Genomic DNA, 18632 nt, shown 5'->3' with positions numbered 1-18632 from the left:
ATATGAATGGGATTTCTTTCACAAGGGCTGTTTTCCACATACATTTAAATAACAGAACTCGTATTGTTGATAATAAAGTTCTGTTAAATAGAGAAAATAGGGCAAGAAGTTGGAGTGCAATCATTTGCAGTGTTTTTTTAAGTATTGACCTAGACATAATAAGCTTGAAAATGGGAAATGAATCATGGAATTTTATAAAGGAATAATGAAAATAAGGGTAAGATAGAATAAACGGTCCGAAACATCGGACAAAACTTTATTATATTATATAAAATTGATGATGTAATAATTTTTTGGTAAAAGGTAGGTAATTTTTGGATAGTTTATTATTTTTCCTAAATTTTATTCAGCTATAGATACAAGCATAGCGGTATATTTGGAATCATCCGGTAAGGAGGAACAGGCTTAGGTATTTATTGAATTTAATATAATATTAAGAAGGATCTAGTTTGGTAAGAGTGAAACCCCGTTGAAATTGCGATCGATTTTTTTTTCGATCGCAATACTCTATAAAGTAAAAAAACTTGCTAGAGTAATAATATATAAGATGTACGAACATAGAGGTAATATTACATACTATGGTTTGTAAACAATTAATAAAAAAACTTGATCGTACTACCAAAATATTATTATATTACACATTTATGCACCATTTCACCCAGTTACCACAAAATATTCTCCTCTCATTATCAGATAAACATTTTTTAAAAGGTTCATTGTTTTTAAAAAAATGTTTACCTATACTGAAAATACACTTTCTAAACTCAATTGCTATTAATTTATGAGTATGATCACATCATAAATATTTTTAAAAATTACAATAACAAAATATTAGTTAATATCAGTAAAATTCAACAAAACTTAAAATCAAGTGAAAATTAAGTAAAATCCAAATTATGATTGTGTTAAATAAACTAAGTGCATCGTATTTTATTTTAATTTTCATATGGTTTTGTGATAATTTCCGTTCGTGTTTGAGCGAAAATATATTTTCAACGCCAATTGATGCAATCGATTATCATGCTAAAAAAGGATTTTTTGATCAAGGTCAGTTTTATTTTTAAGCTACCAACATTTATTTACGTAGGCGTAGTAAGAAAATAATCGGTAGGTACATACTTGAATTCATTGATTTGTTAGACAACAATCAGATTCCTTTCAGCTCTATTTTCTATTTATGTGCTCTATAAAGAGGTCACTAAAAATCTGCAAGTCATGTACAAAATGTGTGCTTAAATCGCGCTGTTTTTTTCTTTTCCGATTAAAGATGTGGGCAACTATACCTTTTCCTAAAACCATATTTGCAGTAAAAACGTACGTGGGGTACTAAGATTCCAGACACTCCAGAGTGTGCTGCGAGGTGAGTAATGCCAATTTCCGAATAATTGTCCGTTTTTCAGACAATTTGAGCACTTCCAAATAATTGAGCGAAAATCAATAGTTATTGCAAAAAAACAAACTCACCTCATTAAACTAAGATGGCGGCTTTTCCCCGCCTTTTAGTGATGGGTAGCATCACGCCTTTTCAAATTAAAACTTATATCTTTGACCATCCTAACCGTTACCAAAGAGTCTGGCTTGCACTAAAAATGCGATTTAAAAATCTAAGATGATTGTACTAACATATTAGTTTGTACTTTTACACAGCTAATACATTTTAGCAGAATTTTACTTTTTTTTTTCAAATAAAAAAACATATTCTGTCAATGATATAATATACATAGCCTTGGCCATATAAATACAAAGATATTTTCAACGTTGATGAAATAATTTATTCTTATTTGCTGTTTGTTTTATTGCAGCAGCTGGGACTGAGCCCAAACAATATTACATAAAATCACAAGATCAGGATAATGCTGAGTTCGTACAATCATCCGATGGGCATAAAAAGGAAAGTAATTACAAACACAAGAATAAATATGATAAGTTAAAGAAGAAATCACATGAAAAAAATAAAGATACCAAACATTATAATACAGATGGTGGGAAAAAAGAAGGAGAATTTGATGAACTGGTACATTACGGAAAACATCATAAAAAAGAGAAAGGACGTAAAAGTGCAAAGTTTGCTGAAAAAGAGGGTCATAAAAAAGGCCATAAAACCAAAGGATATCATAATAAATTCTTTAAGGATGAATATGGAACTATTCATAAGATTTATGCTGATGATCATAGTGCTGGTGATCATAATAAAGTTGAACAGTATCAAGGTGCACATTCAAATCAAAAAGGTGGTTACAACGATGGCAGGCAGCATTCATCAGGCTATCAGAATAATGCTCATAGCATAAATGGTCAACGATTAAGTAATTTACAAAGTAAACTTCATTCGGGAATACGGGGTGCAAATGGCAATCAAAATTATTTTAATCAACAACAGCGTAATAATTACCAGTTAAATCCCAACGGATATATTGGACGAAAACCAGAGCCTATTGCCTATATTGTCTTTTAAAATATTTAAACACAAATTTACCAATACTTTAAAACTAGTCAAAAATCATAAACACGCAATCTTTAGTTAAGGTTTGTTGAGCAAAATTGATAGAAGATTGAAGCTTTTAATAGTGAGAAAACACAAATTATTTTGGCTCTCCTCTGCTCTAGTAGTCTTTAAAAATATATTTTTTTGAAGTCGTGCTATTAATTGCAAAAAAAAAAATTCACATCACAAAAGTCCAAAATAATCGTGTATAATCTTATCAACAAATTTTTGCAGTCGATTGACTTCGATTACATAAAGCAATGACTCATAAATTTTTGATGAAACTATTTACTGTCAGGCTTTTTTTTTACTTTTTTGTACATTTTTTCTTCGATTAAAAATTACAGTATTTCATACTTTGTGTTTATTTTATTTTTCATTTACGAAGAGTAAAATTACAACAAAACATCACTTATGGAAATTTTATGACAAACCATCCGGTATAACTTCTGCCAAAGATTAAGCCTACCAACTTATATTATTACAGGTAATAGACAAGCCCGTTACTCTTTTCCTTAATGCAATAAATTACAGGAGTAACCGTGCACTTTAACTACAAATTTTAAACTAACTCAAATAACCGTGAACTTTAACTACAAATTTTAGCTAACTTTCTAATCTAAAAATTTTCTATAACTGTTGGTTCAAACTTTTTTTCTAAAATTAATATTTAAGTCTCACTACCGGATGAGGGGTTAATAAAAACGAGGTATGCATAGCGTAAGGATGAAAATTCTATAAATAGTAAACAAATATTAGGAAAAATTAGGCGGAAAAATAGGCAAAAAAAGAAGAAAAGAAATAAAATTACAAAGTCTATAAATAAAAAATTGTGAAAATTAATATTAAAATGAAAAAAAAAATATAAACATTTTATTAATATATTCAATGGACAATGAAATAAATATTTATTTCTGCTTAGACCCAGTTTTCACGTTAACCAATTTTTTTTAGTCATTTTGTAAAAAATTTTCCCATTTTGTTCGAAATTTTCTCATTTTTTCTTGTTACACCAGTTCGGCAAATATTAGCTCATTTGTGCTAAAAATTATGTAAAATCTCAAATATGATGAAATTTCCACATGAAATAGATATCACTGTTCCCAAATAATGTCGGATTTTGTGAAACAAACCATGGTATACAATTACAAAAATACTAAACTTCATTATCTTAGAGATTTTCTTACTATTTATGAATCCACTCTTGAATCACTGGTGACCATAGTTCTATAAATTTTATTGGATTAATTTAAAAAACATTATATGAAAACTACACTCAATCTTCGTCATTTTCGGAATTTTTCTTTTTGGCTTCCGTTTCAGATGCAAACCTAATTATTAATTCCGCCGGTTTAGGCATAATATTTTCTGATTTACGTTTTCCTATTTTTTCTATAGATAAAATATCTTCTAAATTAAGTTTATATCTATCATCTTCACGATTTTCGGTATTATCAGATTCGTCAATCCATCGGGTTTTGATGACTTTGTTATATGTGTTTGGTAATTTTAATTGAGATGTTGTAAGAATATTCAAATCTTGTACGGCCTTCATTATTATTTCGACCAAGTGAGCAACTCTTGGTTGCATGTCCTTATAATCTAAATTTTCATATTGATTAATATTAACTTTTTTGATAGTTTTTGTTTCTGATCTAGTTCTACCTAATTTAACAGATTTAGGCGGTTTTTTACTAACATTTGTACTTGATTCAGACAAGTTGTTTTTGACTAATCTAACATTTAACTCGTCATTAACATGAAGATGTTTATCAACTCCTTCTTGTGTGGACTTTTTTTGTGGTTCTTTGATCCAATTGAAATTGGAAGCATATTTTGTTTGTTTAAAGCCAAGACTTAAATTTTCTATCCCTCTAGTATATTTTGGTTCGTAATATACTCTGTCCAATAAATTGGTGGCTTTTAATGAACTGTCGGGGATTTTACTTTGAGTTTCTTGGTTCACAATATTTTTCAACTTGCTCTCATTTTTAACATTAGGTGGATCATTATTCGAAGATTCTTTAAAGCCTGGTTTATTTAAAATTTGTGGTTCTGTTTTAACACCGAGAGCTCTAATATAAGGATGATCATGTATAATCTTTTTGGATTGCCCAAAATTTGATATTTTATTTAAATCGAAAACTAGTTTCGAATGATTCTGTTCCAAAATATTTTTTGGTTCTTCAATAAAACTTGATGGTTTATCACTGTTTGTTTTATGATTGCTAGAATTTAAAATGCCCTTCACAGTCTCAGTTAAATTTGGTACATTTCCATCGGGATACCCTGTCCCATTATTAGGTGAGACAGGTCTTAAAGGTTCTCTAAGGTACTTTGACGTACTTTTAACATCACTTGAATTAATGGCATCGTTAGTGGATTTAGATGTAAGCCTTTCTTGTTTATAAATCTGTTTTGTTGCATGTTCTGCCATTAAACTTAATGGACCAGTTCCAATTTTGGGTTTTTCAAACTGATTTATTTCACAATTTTTTATTCCTTTCTTATTTGAATGTTTTGAGGCATTAACAGAAGTATTTTTTTTATTTTCATACTTATCCTTCATGGCATTAGCAGATTTTATTCTTGGTTGTTTCAGACTTGTGGGATGTTTTACGTTGTAAATACTTGTACCCAACGTAACTGAAGAACTGCCAATCCTTATTTTATTCATTCGAGAATTTTTTTTGTCTTTATTAGATGGTGCATGTTTCGTTTCCATTTGGTTCGCAAAATGAGCTTTATTTTCAGGCTTATTCTCAATAAACTCATTCTGATTCTGATTAACGTTAGTAATATTCTTCCCTTGTTTGATTAAATTTAAATTGGTTTTTGAATCGTCTGGGTTGAATTGATTGTCAGGAGTTTTCAAATTATCTTTACCGCGAGAAACTGAGACTTTTAAATGTGTTTCTTTCGTAATCCTTATATTAGAGCCTAATCTATGGATATTTTTCGATTCATAGCTATGTGAATTTAGGTCTGGAGTTTTAGTGTGATCATTAACCTTATCCGTACCAGTTGAGCTGTATTTCAAATGTGCTTCATTTCCTTCAGTGAAATCATTGTTTGCTTTTAATGGTTGTAGCTGATTACCCTTTGCTAAATTAGAGTCTATTCTATTGATATTTTTCATTTCACGGCCACTTGATTCTAAATCTATAGTATCAGGCTTATCATTGCCGCCAGTTATTTTAGTATTCAATGGATTTAAATGAGCCGCATTCCATTCAGTGATGTCATTACCCAGTAAACACGTTTACGTCAAAGTGACGTCAAAATGATACTGCGCTATGTCAGGATTTACGTAAATTGAAGGTCAGCAATGAGTCACCTATGACTCATTATTTCACACTTCTTGACGTAAGACTTTTACATAATCAACATGACGTACGTATGATGTCCAGTTGACATCATTATTACCTAACTGACGTTAAGCTAACATAACAATGATGTCATAGAGGTGTCAAGTAGTTACCAAATTTCTTACATGCATGTGACGTATAATTGACTCTATCATGACTTAACTGACTTTAATCTGACATAATCGTGATGTCATAGAGATGTACGTTGTTACCGAATTTCTTACTTGCATATGACGTATAATTGACTCCCTCATGACTTAACTGAAATTAAGCTGACATAACAATGATCTCATAGTTATGTCGAGTTGTTCCTTAATCGCTTACGTAGACGTGACTTATAATTGACTTAATAATAGTGATGTCTGGTTGGTTCCGAATGATTGTAATCATATTTAATAATCATATATTTATTAACACTCAACTTTGACAAAATTTCGTTAAAACGACTTGCTTAAATTATTTTATTAAACATAAGATCTCATGAACTTGTTTAAATTAAGATAGATAAGTAAACTTCTTATTGATTAAGTATTGCATACATTTTTAAATGAACTCATTAATTATTTTAATAAAAAAAAATAAATAATATTTTCTGTACTTTAGTGTAATCAAGACAATCCAAAAAGTGAAAATGTTAACAATCACAAGTTAAAATATAGAATTTTTCAATCAGTCATACTTATACTGAGTAAAATATTTTCACTTTTTGGATTGTACATTTGTACATAATTTTTATGTAGATTACTCATCACATAACTCTTTTAAATTATTTAGTCACCAATTATATTTATTTTAAAGAATAAACAAAATTTTTTGTTTTTTACTGTAATTATGACAATCCAAAGAGTGAAAATTTCAACAATTACAACTTAAAACATAGAATTTTTCAATCAGTCATACTAATACTGCGTAAAATATTTTCACTTTTTGGATTGTACATAAGTTTTATATAGATAACTTATCACATGACTTTTCAAATTATTTAGTCACAAATTATATTATTTTTTAAAGGATAAATAATATTTTCTATTCTTTAGTATAATCATGACAATCCAAAAAGTGAAAATTTCAACAATTACAAGTTAAAATATAGAATTTCATTTTATATAAATTGGCATCAGAATTTTTTTTTATTTAAAATAGAGAGTAAAAAATAAATCTCGTAACAATACATACAGTACCACTTATTAACATTTACCATGCATAAAACTTCATAGAAAAGTTAATTCTGGATTTGAATTCTAATATTATCGATCAGTTTTTACAATTCAAGGTTTTCAAGTTATTTTCAGCTATATACATCTATACATGTATAAAGTTTTCGTATTCTCAATTCATAAAACGAAAATATTGTCTTAGTTACTTCATGTTTTTAGCTTCTCAAATATTAATAAATTTATATTAACCACTAATATTATACTTATCAATTTCAACTGCAATGAATTAAATAATTAAATTACATTCATGAACTTACAAATTGTTGACGATAATCCTGTGAGTTTGACAGTTTTTCTTCGAAAGCAATTACCTCTGCTCTTGATTTCAGTGGCAGATCTTTTTTTATTTGCAAGGCAGTTTCACTACCAACATCACAAGCATTCCCACAATTATTAATTGCCGTTCGTTGCTTTACATCTTTCACATCTACCGTTAATGCGCCCAGAAGTCTTAAACACTTATTCAACTTTGCTAAAACCAATAAAATTCATAAATTAATACTAATTTTTAAGTAATATACAAAAGGTCAAACCATTTTGAGGAAATAATAATACCATTAAGTACATTAAAGCGATTGTCGTCATCATCATCATCATTTTCCAAGTCGGATGGAACATAATTTTCATTATTTCTAGTGCATCCAGAACCAGTGGTTCTTGAATCGTCTTCAAAATGTTTTTGTATTACGGATTGAGCACCATCAGTTTCATTCATTTTACGCACAGACGACGATATGTTTGCAACCAATGGAGGCTTTATCTGATTTTGAATTGCAGGGATCTTATGCATCGTAGGCATTGGAGAAACTGTAAAGCAAAACCGGGATGTGATTTTGCACAATCTTTTCGTTAAATAAAGGCACACTGAATATAATTTTTTCTTACCTTTTTTAGTTGTCTTATCATCACTGTCTTCTTCAGAACTATCAGATACTTTGTTGTTTTTTGAATTAAAAGTAGCCGCAGCAGCAGCAACAGCTGCAGTAAGTCGCTTTGATCTTAATCCTCTTCCCAATGGTTTGTCGGTCGTTGACTCATATTCCGAATCTTCAGCAGCTTTTCTTGCTTTAGCCAGAGTATCTAAATAGAAATGATTATAATCATTATGCAATTATCCATTATTACGTAATTATTCTGTAATTTTTAATTAGCAGGTACAAAAATTTAATCATTTACCACAATATCTTAAAATTTCAATTTCATGAATAGGCCAATCTTGACTTGGTTCGACTCTCTGTTTTAACAATTGCTGTAGATTTTTAGCAAATGAGGGTGGCCATTGACACTTCGTCCTTTTTCCTTCAGGTTCATCGTTATATAGAAGCCAATTGCTTGGAATTTCAGAATACGAGTCTTGTCCAATAAAAAAAACTACTGCATATGATTTTGCCATAGTCTTGTTCACTGTAAAAACGTAAATATTTTTTTTACAATCACTTTGCATTACTCAGAGCATTAGAAATCTATTTAAAATTGAAATATCTTCAATATTACTGCCTGTATTATTTTTAATAATACAAACATAATTCACAGTGGGATTATTTTTCAACTTTAAATTATAAGATAATATGAAAATTGTGTTTTTACTGGATAAAAATAGCATATGTTGTCAATTTAATTTGTATTAACATTTATTTATTAAAAAATTCTAATATTATACTGATGCAACATGCTTATTTAAACAAATCTTAGGTTAGAATCTTAAGTAATCTTTTTATGATGGTTATACACGTAAAAAAGTACTTACAGTTAGTTAACCATAAAAACAAAAATAAACAATTGATGAATTAATTATTCTTTATTTATTTATTTACTTATTATTTTTTTTATTAAGTAACACAAGACACTGGACGCGGTATATAAAATTGTTAGCGTGGGTATAAGTGAAAAAATAGTAACAACGGTAATGGGTATTGCGCATGTGTAGCCCGCACTTTTTATGCCACCAAAAATTTTTTTGCTGCATTTACAAAAAATTGCGAAATAAATTCTTTAAAACTATATTGCTGAAACAACTATACAAGCAACTAATTAGAATACTTTAGTTAAATTATTTATGTAAGATTTATAAAAGATAACTTATGTAGCTGATTTACATGGGTCAAAATATTGATTCATATTTTATGTAAGAATATGATGGAATTATTAAGTCAGAACTTGGACTAGGAATAAATGAAAAAATATGATGGAAGTATTACGTAAATTTTATATCAAAATATTGATTCCTATTTTATGTAAGAATATGATGAAAGGTTTACGTCACTTTAATGTCAAAATATTGAATCATATTTTATGTAAGAATGTGACGTCAATTTTATATCAAAATTTTGACTTATACTTTATGTAAGGATATGATTGAATTCTTATGTAACTTTTACGTCAGAACATATGACTTCGATTTGACGTCACAGCATGACGGTATATGATATACTCTGTACATAACATTGGAGTCATAATAATGACGTCATATTAAAGTCAAATTAAATGTCAGTACCATGTCACAATGATGTAATCCAATATGACTTCATATTGAGGTCATAAATAAAGTCACTATTACGTCATGTCTGCATAAAATTTGATGATCTCGGTATGATCTATGTATGACATCATTTTAAGGTCATGTGTTCACTGGGTAGTTGATATTAATAAGTCTCGCTGATTTTGTATATTTAGTTTACTTAAATTTAAATTTTTTGGATCGTCATCCTTTTTGGGCTGATTAGGTTGCAAAATTTTTAAAGGGTTTGGATGAGTCTTATTACATTTATTATCTTTTGGCGAGTCTAGTTTAGGATCATTGTGTATGTTCTGTCTGCTTTTAAATCTTTGTAAATTATTGGAATGTAAGTTTTTCAATGGTTGTGACTGAGTGTCATTCTTGTTATTTGAATCAATTTGTACGCTTTGCATCTTGTCTAAATTAATTTGCGCATCCTCTCTTTTTAACTGTTTGAAATGTAAATTTTCCGAAGACTTTAAATTTTTGTTATTATTGGTAGATTTTAACAAATTTTTTTTATTTTGTTTACTCATATCCCAATCATGTTGATGTTTGTCATTGTTTGAGTTGTTTGCTTCGTTATTCCAACTATTTACATTTTCATCTGGCTTATTGGTTGGTGAATTTTCAGCTCGAAGTTCAGATTTTTTACTGGTTAAATTATGTTTCAAGAGACCAGACTTAGATTTTCTTATACCAGTGTTTTCATTTTGGTTTCCATCGTTAGCCGAGCTAGTAATAGAATTCGTGCTAATAATGTTTGTACGCTCTAAATTACCATTTTTACATTTACAAAAGTGTTCTGTTTGGTTCTTACATAAACACTGTTTCATGCGCTTAAAATCGTGTTCATTATACTTGACTTCAGGTTGTTTCAAAGTTGTTATATTTTTTATTTCACCCTGTTCAGTCTTAATATTTGAATCTTTTGAGGGTAGCATATGAGATTGTTTTGAATTTAGAGTGCTTTCTTTTTTATGATCACTATTAGATTCCAAAATTCCAATAATTTGAGGTTGATCTAGTTTCTGCGATGCATTTTGTTTTATTGTATAAAAATTATGTTGAATATCTTTTACTCGAGACGGTGTCAGTTTAGCAGCAGGTTCAGTTTTACCACTTCTGCTTGACTCTAAGCTGTGTTGTGTGACGCTATGTTTCGACGATTCAGATTTCAAATTATGATTATCACACTTAGCTGATAACGGTTCAGGTTTTTTATGACTAGATAGGGATTGCAAATTCCTTTGACTTTCGTTATGACACTCCTGATTCTTTGCTATAAATTTATTAACTGATTCTGTTTTAGTCTGTTTTGTGTTACGATGTGAGTTATCTTTATACCTAAAATCATATTGAGCATTTTTATCCTGGTGTTGTTCTAAATGCGAAGCGGTCTTAATTTTGTTAATATTTGGAGTATTATCTTTCGATTGATCTTTTGTGTTCAGTTTATGATAATCAAATTTTAGTTCAGGTTCTTGAAAAGTTACTGTTGGTAATATTTTCCGATTACTAGTCGATTCTAAAATATTCTTATGGGTTTCACGCTTGGACTGAAAATCGTCGTTATACTTAACGTTAGATCGTTCTAAATTCGTCAGAGGATTCATTTTAGAATTTTTAGTTGGCTTTAAAAGATTTTGGCCAATTCCACTTTTCAATGGGTCTTGATCGCATTTAGCGTCGTTATTTACATCATTCTTTACTTGTTTTAAATTTTCGGCATCAACTATCTCACGATTATTGCTTGCATTCGAAATTTGTGTAGATTTAGATGGGTCCTTGATCTTCTCAACTTTTGTTTTGCGATCAGCCATTATCTTCAAAATATTCTGAATTGCGTCACGTTTTGATTGATTTAAGCTATGCCCATCATTCTTTGTATTAGTGGGTTTCAAAGCTTGGTTCTGAGTATCATTAGGTATTGAATGGTCTTTTTGATTAAAAGTATGATGTTCATATTTACTTCGAGATTCTTTTAAATTCGTAATATGTTTTTCGTGAATATTTGGTTCATTGTAGTGCTTATTTTGACTAACTTGGGATTGATCATTCGTAATATGTGGCATAGAAATATTCCGTTTTGATTGACTTTGTTGACTCGAATTGTTATCAGATTTAGCTTGAAAATCTTCTAAATTTGTAACATGTGCCTTTTGAATGTTCTGTACAGCGTTTTGCGTCGATTTGCCATGCTTACCAGAGTGAATACTTATTGAATCCAGAACTTTATTTTGGGGATCATTATGTTTTGATTGATATTGACTTTGGGATTGTTCTAAATTTGGAACGTGTGGTTTATTATGAACAGGATTTGCAGCAGTTTGCTTTAACTTATCGTGGGGGTTATGATGTCTAATACCAGTTGAAGGCAAAGTTTGATTCTGAGTAGCGACATTTTTTAAAATTTCTTCTTTACCAGAATCATGGTGCTTATATTGACCAGATTGGGATTCTAAATTCGTTTTGTGTGTTTTATAAATGCAATTTGGAGAGTTACACTGTGCATATTGGAGTCGGGATTGTTCTGAACTCGTTATGTTTTTCTCTTGATCACTAATCGAAATATTTTGTTTAGGGCTATGCTTAGTCTGATCTAACGGCCAAATAACATTTTGATAATTTGTAACTGGAGCTAGGTCCGAAATCTTCGTAGATGATTTTCGGTGTTTGGTGGTGACATGTTTTAGTTCACCATTCCAATTAAAATTTTGATCATCATCAGGATCTTTTGATACTGAAGCAGAGTAAATATATTGCGGCTGGCCTTTTGAATGACCAATACTACATTTTGTGTATTTAGCTTTATTATTCAAATATTCTTTTTCATTTTTATTCACCATTTGGTCTTGATATTTACTGTTTTTTTTAGAAATGCTTGTTCCCGATCTTGTATCGAGATTTGGTTTTTGACGCATGATTTTTTCAAATAATATTATATATTTCCCGGGTGTTGAAGATTTTAAATTCTTACTCGCCGCTATTGCTATATCATTCATAAAAGTATAATGTTCTGGGCTTAACGAAATTTTTTCAATGTTACCATCTTTGTTTTTTCGAACATTGAATGTCGTTACTCGATAAACACTCGACATTCGATCATCATGGTTTGTTTGTGGTAATGCAATCAACTTTTGGATGATATTTCCATTGCATGAATAAAAACTGTCTATCAAATTTTCAACATTTGCTGCATCTAAATTGAAAACATATTTTTAAAGTAAAATTTTTTTATTTCTAAATAATATTTAAATTTAAAACATTAAAATTATTGTCCCTTTGTTTTTATTGCCTCTTTTTATAACTAATTACAACATTCGTTAAAAACTTGATTCGTAAAAAATTTCTTATGGAATGAATTATGCTGGTTGTATACGAGGTATGTCAAAAAATTTAAACATTACACTTTTGACAATATTTATTGAAAAAAGTTGATCCTAATAAGAAACTATACGCTCAGATATCCAATATTTTTATCCATCGTTACTATGAAAAATAGATTGTGCTATTTTTACTAACTCTTCTTAGCATAGGTAGTTATTCCATTTCCGTTTTTCCGTTTGTCCACCTATCCGTTCTAACGGGCGAGCGATCGCTCTACAGAAAAAACAGCAGCGGGTGAAACTTTTTAAAAGATATTGAGAAATTACCGTTCAAGACAGCTTTGCGGGTGTTAAATAAAACATCTTAAAATAAAAATATGCAAAATGCAATACTTAAAGTAATTTTGATATTTTGATGTCTAAATTGTTTTGCATACAAAGGCTAAGCATTTCTCATCAAAATCACTTCAGCAGTGTTCACTGGTTGCGCGGTCAGGCAAATGTATAGACAGAAATTTGAAAATTAACTCCAGATTTTTTTTCTAGCATTTGTTGGCCTTTTTATCAAATACTCGCAGCCAATAATTACTTATTGCAAAGTTGATCTAGTTTTGTACTTTCAATATTAATATCTATGGACGTTATAAAATAAATTTAAAGATTCTTTTCGACTTTTCTGTCTAATTAATTGTATTATATTAAAAAATTCTATACATGTTTTCTTTACCTTTTGAATGCAAATTGGATGAAGGTAAGTAAAGAGTGTTTTTATCAGCTTCTTTTATCTCATTAATTAAGTCTGCGGTGGCCTTAGATTCTGATTTCGAGAGAAAATGCGAAATTAAAGATTCGATTTCTCTTGGAAGCTTTTCTATTACTGAAGTTTCATGCTTCTTATTTTCGATGTTCATTATATGATTTTTTATAGAATCAATTGATGGTGCGTTCTTTTCAGTTTCTAATAACCAAAGTTTTTTTTCAGCTTTTGATAGTTGATTTTTATTTCCACTTCCTTTGTTTGATACAATGTGATATTAAGTTAGAATTAAAATTTAAAGAAATACTTGAAAGTTTTGGTCGAAATTACTATTATTAATGTTTAATATTATCAATTGGTGAGCAATATAATTAAGACGTGCCCTCCGGCTAGGTTATGCTCTGTAAGAAGAACGTGTGTCAAAGCTTTTTGCAAAACAAATTTAATTATTGCAAAAGTGTGAGGGGGATAAATTTCTTTTTTCCACGAAGATTCAACTTCTCTGGCAATGTCGCAAGTGAAAGTATGCGTATTTAAATTTTTTAAGCACCTAATAGAATTTAGAAGTATTGTACCCAAGAAATAGGAAAGAACAAAAATTAATGATTATTTGGCAAAAACTTGTCTAACACATAATACAAAAATTATACCTTTAAGATAAAGATTTTTAATTGAATCGTCGTTGCTGATTTTTTCACATGATGTTTTTGAATCGTTGCCAATGTTTCGAGTTGAATCCTTGGACATATTCACAGTTTGAGAAATATTTGTTTGATTTGACACAATGACAGCATTTTCATGTTTTGATTGCTTCCGTTCGCTCAATTGCTCACGACTTTTACAGGTACAACAATGAGGACAGTTACAAGTACAACCGACAGGACTTCTTCCAGAATAATTTATTAATGGCATATTTGAAGTAGGATCTGTTCCGCTAAAGTTTACTAGAGTAGCAAGAATATTTGGATTCCCAATAGATCTTAATGATGGAATATTTTTACATTCCTTCGAAGGGCAAGTTTTTGGAGCTATTGCCGCAACAAGATTTAATCTATTCTCATTGGAATTCGATGAGAGCATCTGATTACGTTTCTGCTTGGAATACTTACTTAATAGTTCTCCTGAACTATTCATAAATTGCAGAGAACTACTTTCTTTTTCAGCGGATTCTGATGCCATTAGTCCAGATTGACTTTCATTTTTTGTAGAATGCAAAATATTTGCAGGTGTAGATGCTCCAGAACCATTTATATGCGGAACTGAACTGTTTTCTTTCTCAGACGAATTTGGTGTGTGTTTATTATCAATATTTGAAGCTGCATTCTCAGGAATATTTTCAGCTAAAGGCGATGATAGAAAAGTCATTTTAGCATACAACAGATCCGTGCCAATGTTACCTGTGGTTTGTTTAGGTTCACCCGTAGACTTAGATAATTTTTGATCATTTTTGCTCCACTTATAAGGCAATGGCTGTTCAGACTCTGGCCTTAAATCTAATGCATAGGTTATAAAACTTTTATGTGGATATTCAACTTGCCTTAATTTTAGATTATCGCGTTTGTCGACATACTCATTAAAATATACCTTGTAAATTTCCTTCATTCCCATTTTCATACACATCAAAGATCTATAAGAAAAATATAAGAAAAATTCAAATAATTAAGTGAATGATAAACAAAATTTTAACTCTAAGTTGTTCTTACGTAAAGAAACTGGAACAATCAATGCGTATTAATTTGGCTCCTTTTTTCTTGGCTAAATTAATCGCTTCTTTAATTAGTTTTGTAGCAATACCTTGATTTTGTGCCAAAGGATGTGTTGTCACAAATCCAATCTAAAACAAGTGAAAACAAACAATTGACTAAGTTAATTGTTGAAATACCATGTATAGATAGTATTGATGCCACATTACACAGACATAGATGTCACACATATATAACTGATATTCCCATATAATACATACTATACAATTTGCACCCTCTGTGCGTTTGCATTAGATTTTGTTCAAGCAACTATATTAAGCTGTAATAGTTAACAGTGTTAACTAATTATCCTGAAATATTCACTCAAATAAGCACCACTTTTCACATGTTCCAAAATTATGCCAAGCCTAGAATTATCCGATTCAATCGCTCAAAAAAATAGAAATAGTAAAAAAAATACCTCAAACAATTCGCTAACACCAAACTGGGTAAATAAGCAAGGTTTCTCAGCTACATCATGCCACAAGCGAAGTAAATGTCTTAATTTTGAGTTTTCAACATTTGCTTTTTTTCCCTTCACAAAATTTGTTTCTGGTGTATTCATTCCACAAAGACAAACACCATATATTTGCGGACTCAATTTGGGTTGCGGATTCTTTGCAACAAGTGTATAGCCAGCTACTGTATCTAAAATATTTAAATTCTCGAGTTTAAAAGAAAGAAAATTTGGTAAATAAATCAGTCAAATTTCATCAGCAATATAATTATACAGGGTGTTTTTATAACTCGACCTTTGCAAAAAATGAATGAAAGATATTTGATAAAATTCTCTGATTGTGTCTTTAAATATAAAATACTTCTCCACATTCTACACGGTGGGAAATTTTTTGAGGATATCAATGTGTCAGAGTCGGTAAGAACGTCATACTGATTTGATCATTGAAGGAACAGTAACATTATCAATAGTTATGGCCTATACTAATTGGCAATGTCACAATACTTCAGGTGGATAGCTCTATTCAATACTATAATAATATCAGTTATGCTGACTTAGATATTATAGTATCTGTCTCTTTATCATACCAGCATTGTAGTAAACCCCATACATATCTTACCGTGTACGAATTTTTTTTTACTATTACAAGTTATATAAAAGCTTTTATTTAATATTAAAAGTTAAAAAAAAACGTTGAATTTAACGTTACAAGTACGTTACAAGCTTGCGCACCTTCATGTAATGTTGACAAAATAATTTCCAAAAGTTGTTCATTTATCTTCGCATTAAAATTATAGGATTTTATAACGGGATCATATGGTAAATATGCTGAGCGAATCAACTCAACAATTTCTGGAATATCTTTCTTAGTGGCGCTTTCAATCTTATATACGATTTTCTTTCTCTGTTGCTGAAAAAATAATTTTGTTTTTATTGTAATAAGATTATAGAAAAGAGACCTTGGAGTTTGACCTATATAGATGTCTATGAGATGGCATCTATATGAAGACAAAGTTTACTTACAAAAGAGTGCCCAAAATAAACGTAAAAAAATAAATAAAATAGAGTGCCCAAATTGATTCAGTAGTTGTTAATATATGGGTTAATAAGTACAACCGACATTTTATTAAGAGAAGGGATTGTCATAACTGTTATCTAGGATATTATCCATACAATTATCTACATAATAGGGTTTGGTGCCTAAAAGTTTAGTTTAGGCACTCTTCTTTAAAATTATCCCAGCACGCCCGGAAAGTAGAAACGGACTATTTTTAATTATTAATTGTATAAATATAATAATAAATATTCCTCAAACAAAAGAGAATTTAAAACTTTCACAAAATTAATACAATCAAATCTCCAAGAAAGTTCCTAATTAACTTTTTCAAAATATATTTTGGGCATGAGCCAGTATTTTAATAACTTTTCGGTAAGCTTTGTTTGGATTTTGATATTTCAGTTTATATTCTATGTATAGCCATAAATACAAATTTTTAAATCATAAAATGCTATATTGGATTTCACCTGCATAGTACAAGATCCGAATTAGGGTCGACCTTCACCCATCTGTTTACCGAATGAAAGTTATTTTTTATGAAATGTAAAATATTAACAAATATTCCTGTAACGGGTTGCCTTAAAAAATATGGTCCAGACCATTTTTAATATAAATATCAAAACTTGGAAAGCTTGTAAACATTATTTTTGACCAATATTTTGTGGCCAATCATATGCCACCGTAATTGTAACAAAATTATCTTTATTTAGATATGCGAGTCAATGAATTAACAGATGCACGTAATTACTATTTTCAACTTGTATAAATGCGATAACAGTGAACGAAAAAAGGCAGACAACATAGCTGCTACATATTCTTTATGGTTTTTACTTTCGAGTAGATCAAAATTCGTAAGATATGCAAGTCAGTGAAAAATTTCTAAAAATTTTACTCTTGATATTTTCACTAAAAGTAATCTGGACTACATTTTTTAGGCAACCCATTGCAGGGATATTTGTTAACATTTTATATTTCATAAAAAATAACTTTCATCCGGTAAACAGATGGGTGAAGGTCGATCCTAATTGGGATCTTAGACTAGCAGCTCTAGTCTAATACAATAATGAAGCTCGCCACAAAAAGAAATTTGAAAATGTTTACCTTTGTAGTAACTCGCTGCTTGCAATATCGCCGATATCTTGAGATATATCTGAATGAACTGGTGTTCCCATTATGCAGTATGTATACAAATAATTTCGATTTAAAAGAGGTCAAATAAATTTTATGAAGCGAAAAATTTGTGATGGATGACATGTTTAATGAAAAAAAAGTAAATGTGATATTTGGTTCTCATGGTAATATTTAGAGTATGTATCCATGATTCAAATTGGGCAACTAGTTTAATGGCGTAGTCAGGTCTAGCCAAGATACTATAAATTATTTTTTATATAAATTTTATATATTTTTCTAATATTATTGTTTCTTTCAGCAATGTTTTTAAAAATTTTATTTTTAAAGGTTGAGTCCATCGATTTCACAAAAAATGATATACATACTAGAATAAAAAAATTGCCGTTTCTCATTCAATTTACATATCATAGTTTTAAAATACAAAACTTAAAGAATAATGTATTATAGCCTTCACTTCATATGTCGTGAAGTCACATATCCTCCTTTTGTTCACAATTTTGTCGATTTTTTATTTTGGTGCGCAACCCTAATTTTAGGGTTCCTAGCTGTATTCTGCCACGCTTTGTTGGGGTATTTTATGGTTGCATAGAAA

At 29.7% G+C, this 18632-nt stretch overlaps 3 protein-coding genes across 4 annotated transcripts; 1 reads left to right on the top strand and 2 right to left on the bottom strand.

Annotated features, from left to right (window-relative positions):
- The first annotated feature begins 896 nt into the window (after nt 1–896).
- LOC123292754 (myb-like protein D) lies at nt 897–2592 on the top strand. The gene is made up of 2 exons (XM_044873468.1): nt 897–1047; nt 1803–2592. Exons 1-2 carry the CDS (start codon nt 897–899, stop codon nt 2453–2455), a joined length of 804 nt encoding a protein of 267 aa, XP_044729403.1. The 3' UTR covers nt 2456–2592.
- Nucleotides 2593–3474: 882 nt separating this feature from the next.
- LOC123291860 (uncharacterized protein MAL13P1.304-like) lies at nt 3475–18066 on the bottom strand. Its single transcript, XM_044872291.1, has 9 exons — nt 18011–18066; nt 16585–16762; nt 15817–16043; nt 15357–15487; nt 15051–15280; nt 14304–14993; nt 13624–13908; nt 9704–12769; nt 3475–5731 (listed from the first exon to the last, which is right to left on the bottom strand). Exons 3-9 carry the CDS (start codon nt 15958–15960, stop codon nt 3762–3764), a joined length of 6516 nt encoding a protein of 2171 aa, XP_044728226.1. The 5' UTR covers nt 15961–16043; nt 16585–16762; nt 18011–18066; the 3' UTR covers nt 3475–3761.
- Nucleotides 7062–7901, bottom strand: LOC123291861. Of its 2 annotated transcripts, none has more exons than XM_044872292.1 (2): nt 7626–7901; nt 7062–7542 (listed from the first exon to the last, which is right to left on the bottom strand). In XM_044872292.1, the coding sequence occupies exons 1-2, from the start codon at nt 7867–7869 to the stop codon at nt 7316–7318; spliced, it is 471 nt and encodes a 156-aa protein (XP_044728227.1). In that variant the 5' UTR covers nt 7870–7901; the 3' UTR covers nt 7062–7315. The 2 variants fall into 2 exon arrangements, with proteins under 2 accessions (XP_044728227.1, XP_044728228.1); XM_044872293.1 differs by having other exon boundaries at nt 7510–7542; nt 7604–7901.
- Nucleotides 18067–18632: the final 566 nt, after the last annotated feature.

This window comes from Chrysoperla carnea, chromosome 2 (genome assembly GCF_905475395.1).
Source record: "Chrysoperla carnea chromosome 2, inChrCarn1.1, whole genome shotgun sequence".
NCBI classification, from domain to species: domain Eukaryota; kingdom Metazoa; phylum Arthropoda; class Insecta; order Neuroptera; family Chrysopidae; genus Chrysoperla; species Chrysoperla carnea.
The sequence above is the reverse complement of the archived record's forward strand: the minus strand, read 5'-3'. Positions and strand labels throughout refer to the sequence as shown.

Coding starts and splice junctions, on each gene's coding strand:
- LOC123292754 (XM_044873468.1), top strand. CDS start 897: ATGATTGTGTTAAATAAACTAAGTGCATCGTATTTTATTTTAATTTTC. Junction 1,048..1,802: donor AAAAGGATTTTTTGATCAAG/GTCAGTTTTATT, acceptor GTTTTATTGCAG/CAGCTGGGACTGAGCCCAAA.
- LOC123291861 (XM_044872292.1), bottom strand. CDS start 7,869: ATGCCTACGATGCATAAGATCCCTGCAATTCAAAATCAGATAAAGCCT. Junction 7,543..7,625: donor TCGCTTTAATGTACTTAATG/GTATTATTATTT, acceptor TATTGGTTTTAG/CAAAGTTGAATAAGTGTTTA.
- LOC123291860 (XM_044872291.1), bottom strand. CDS start 15,960: ATGAATACACCAGAAACAAATTTTGTGAAGGGAAAAAAAGCAAATGTT. Junction 15,488..15,816: donor GTGTTAGCGAATTGTTTGAG/GTATTTTTTTTA, acceptor CACTTGTTTTAG/ATTGGATTTGTGACAACACA. Junction 14,994..15,050: donor TGAACCTAAACAAACCACAG/GTAACATTGGCA, acceptor CATCGCCTTTAG/CTGAAAATATTCCTGAGAAT.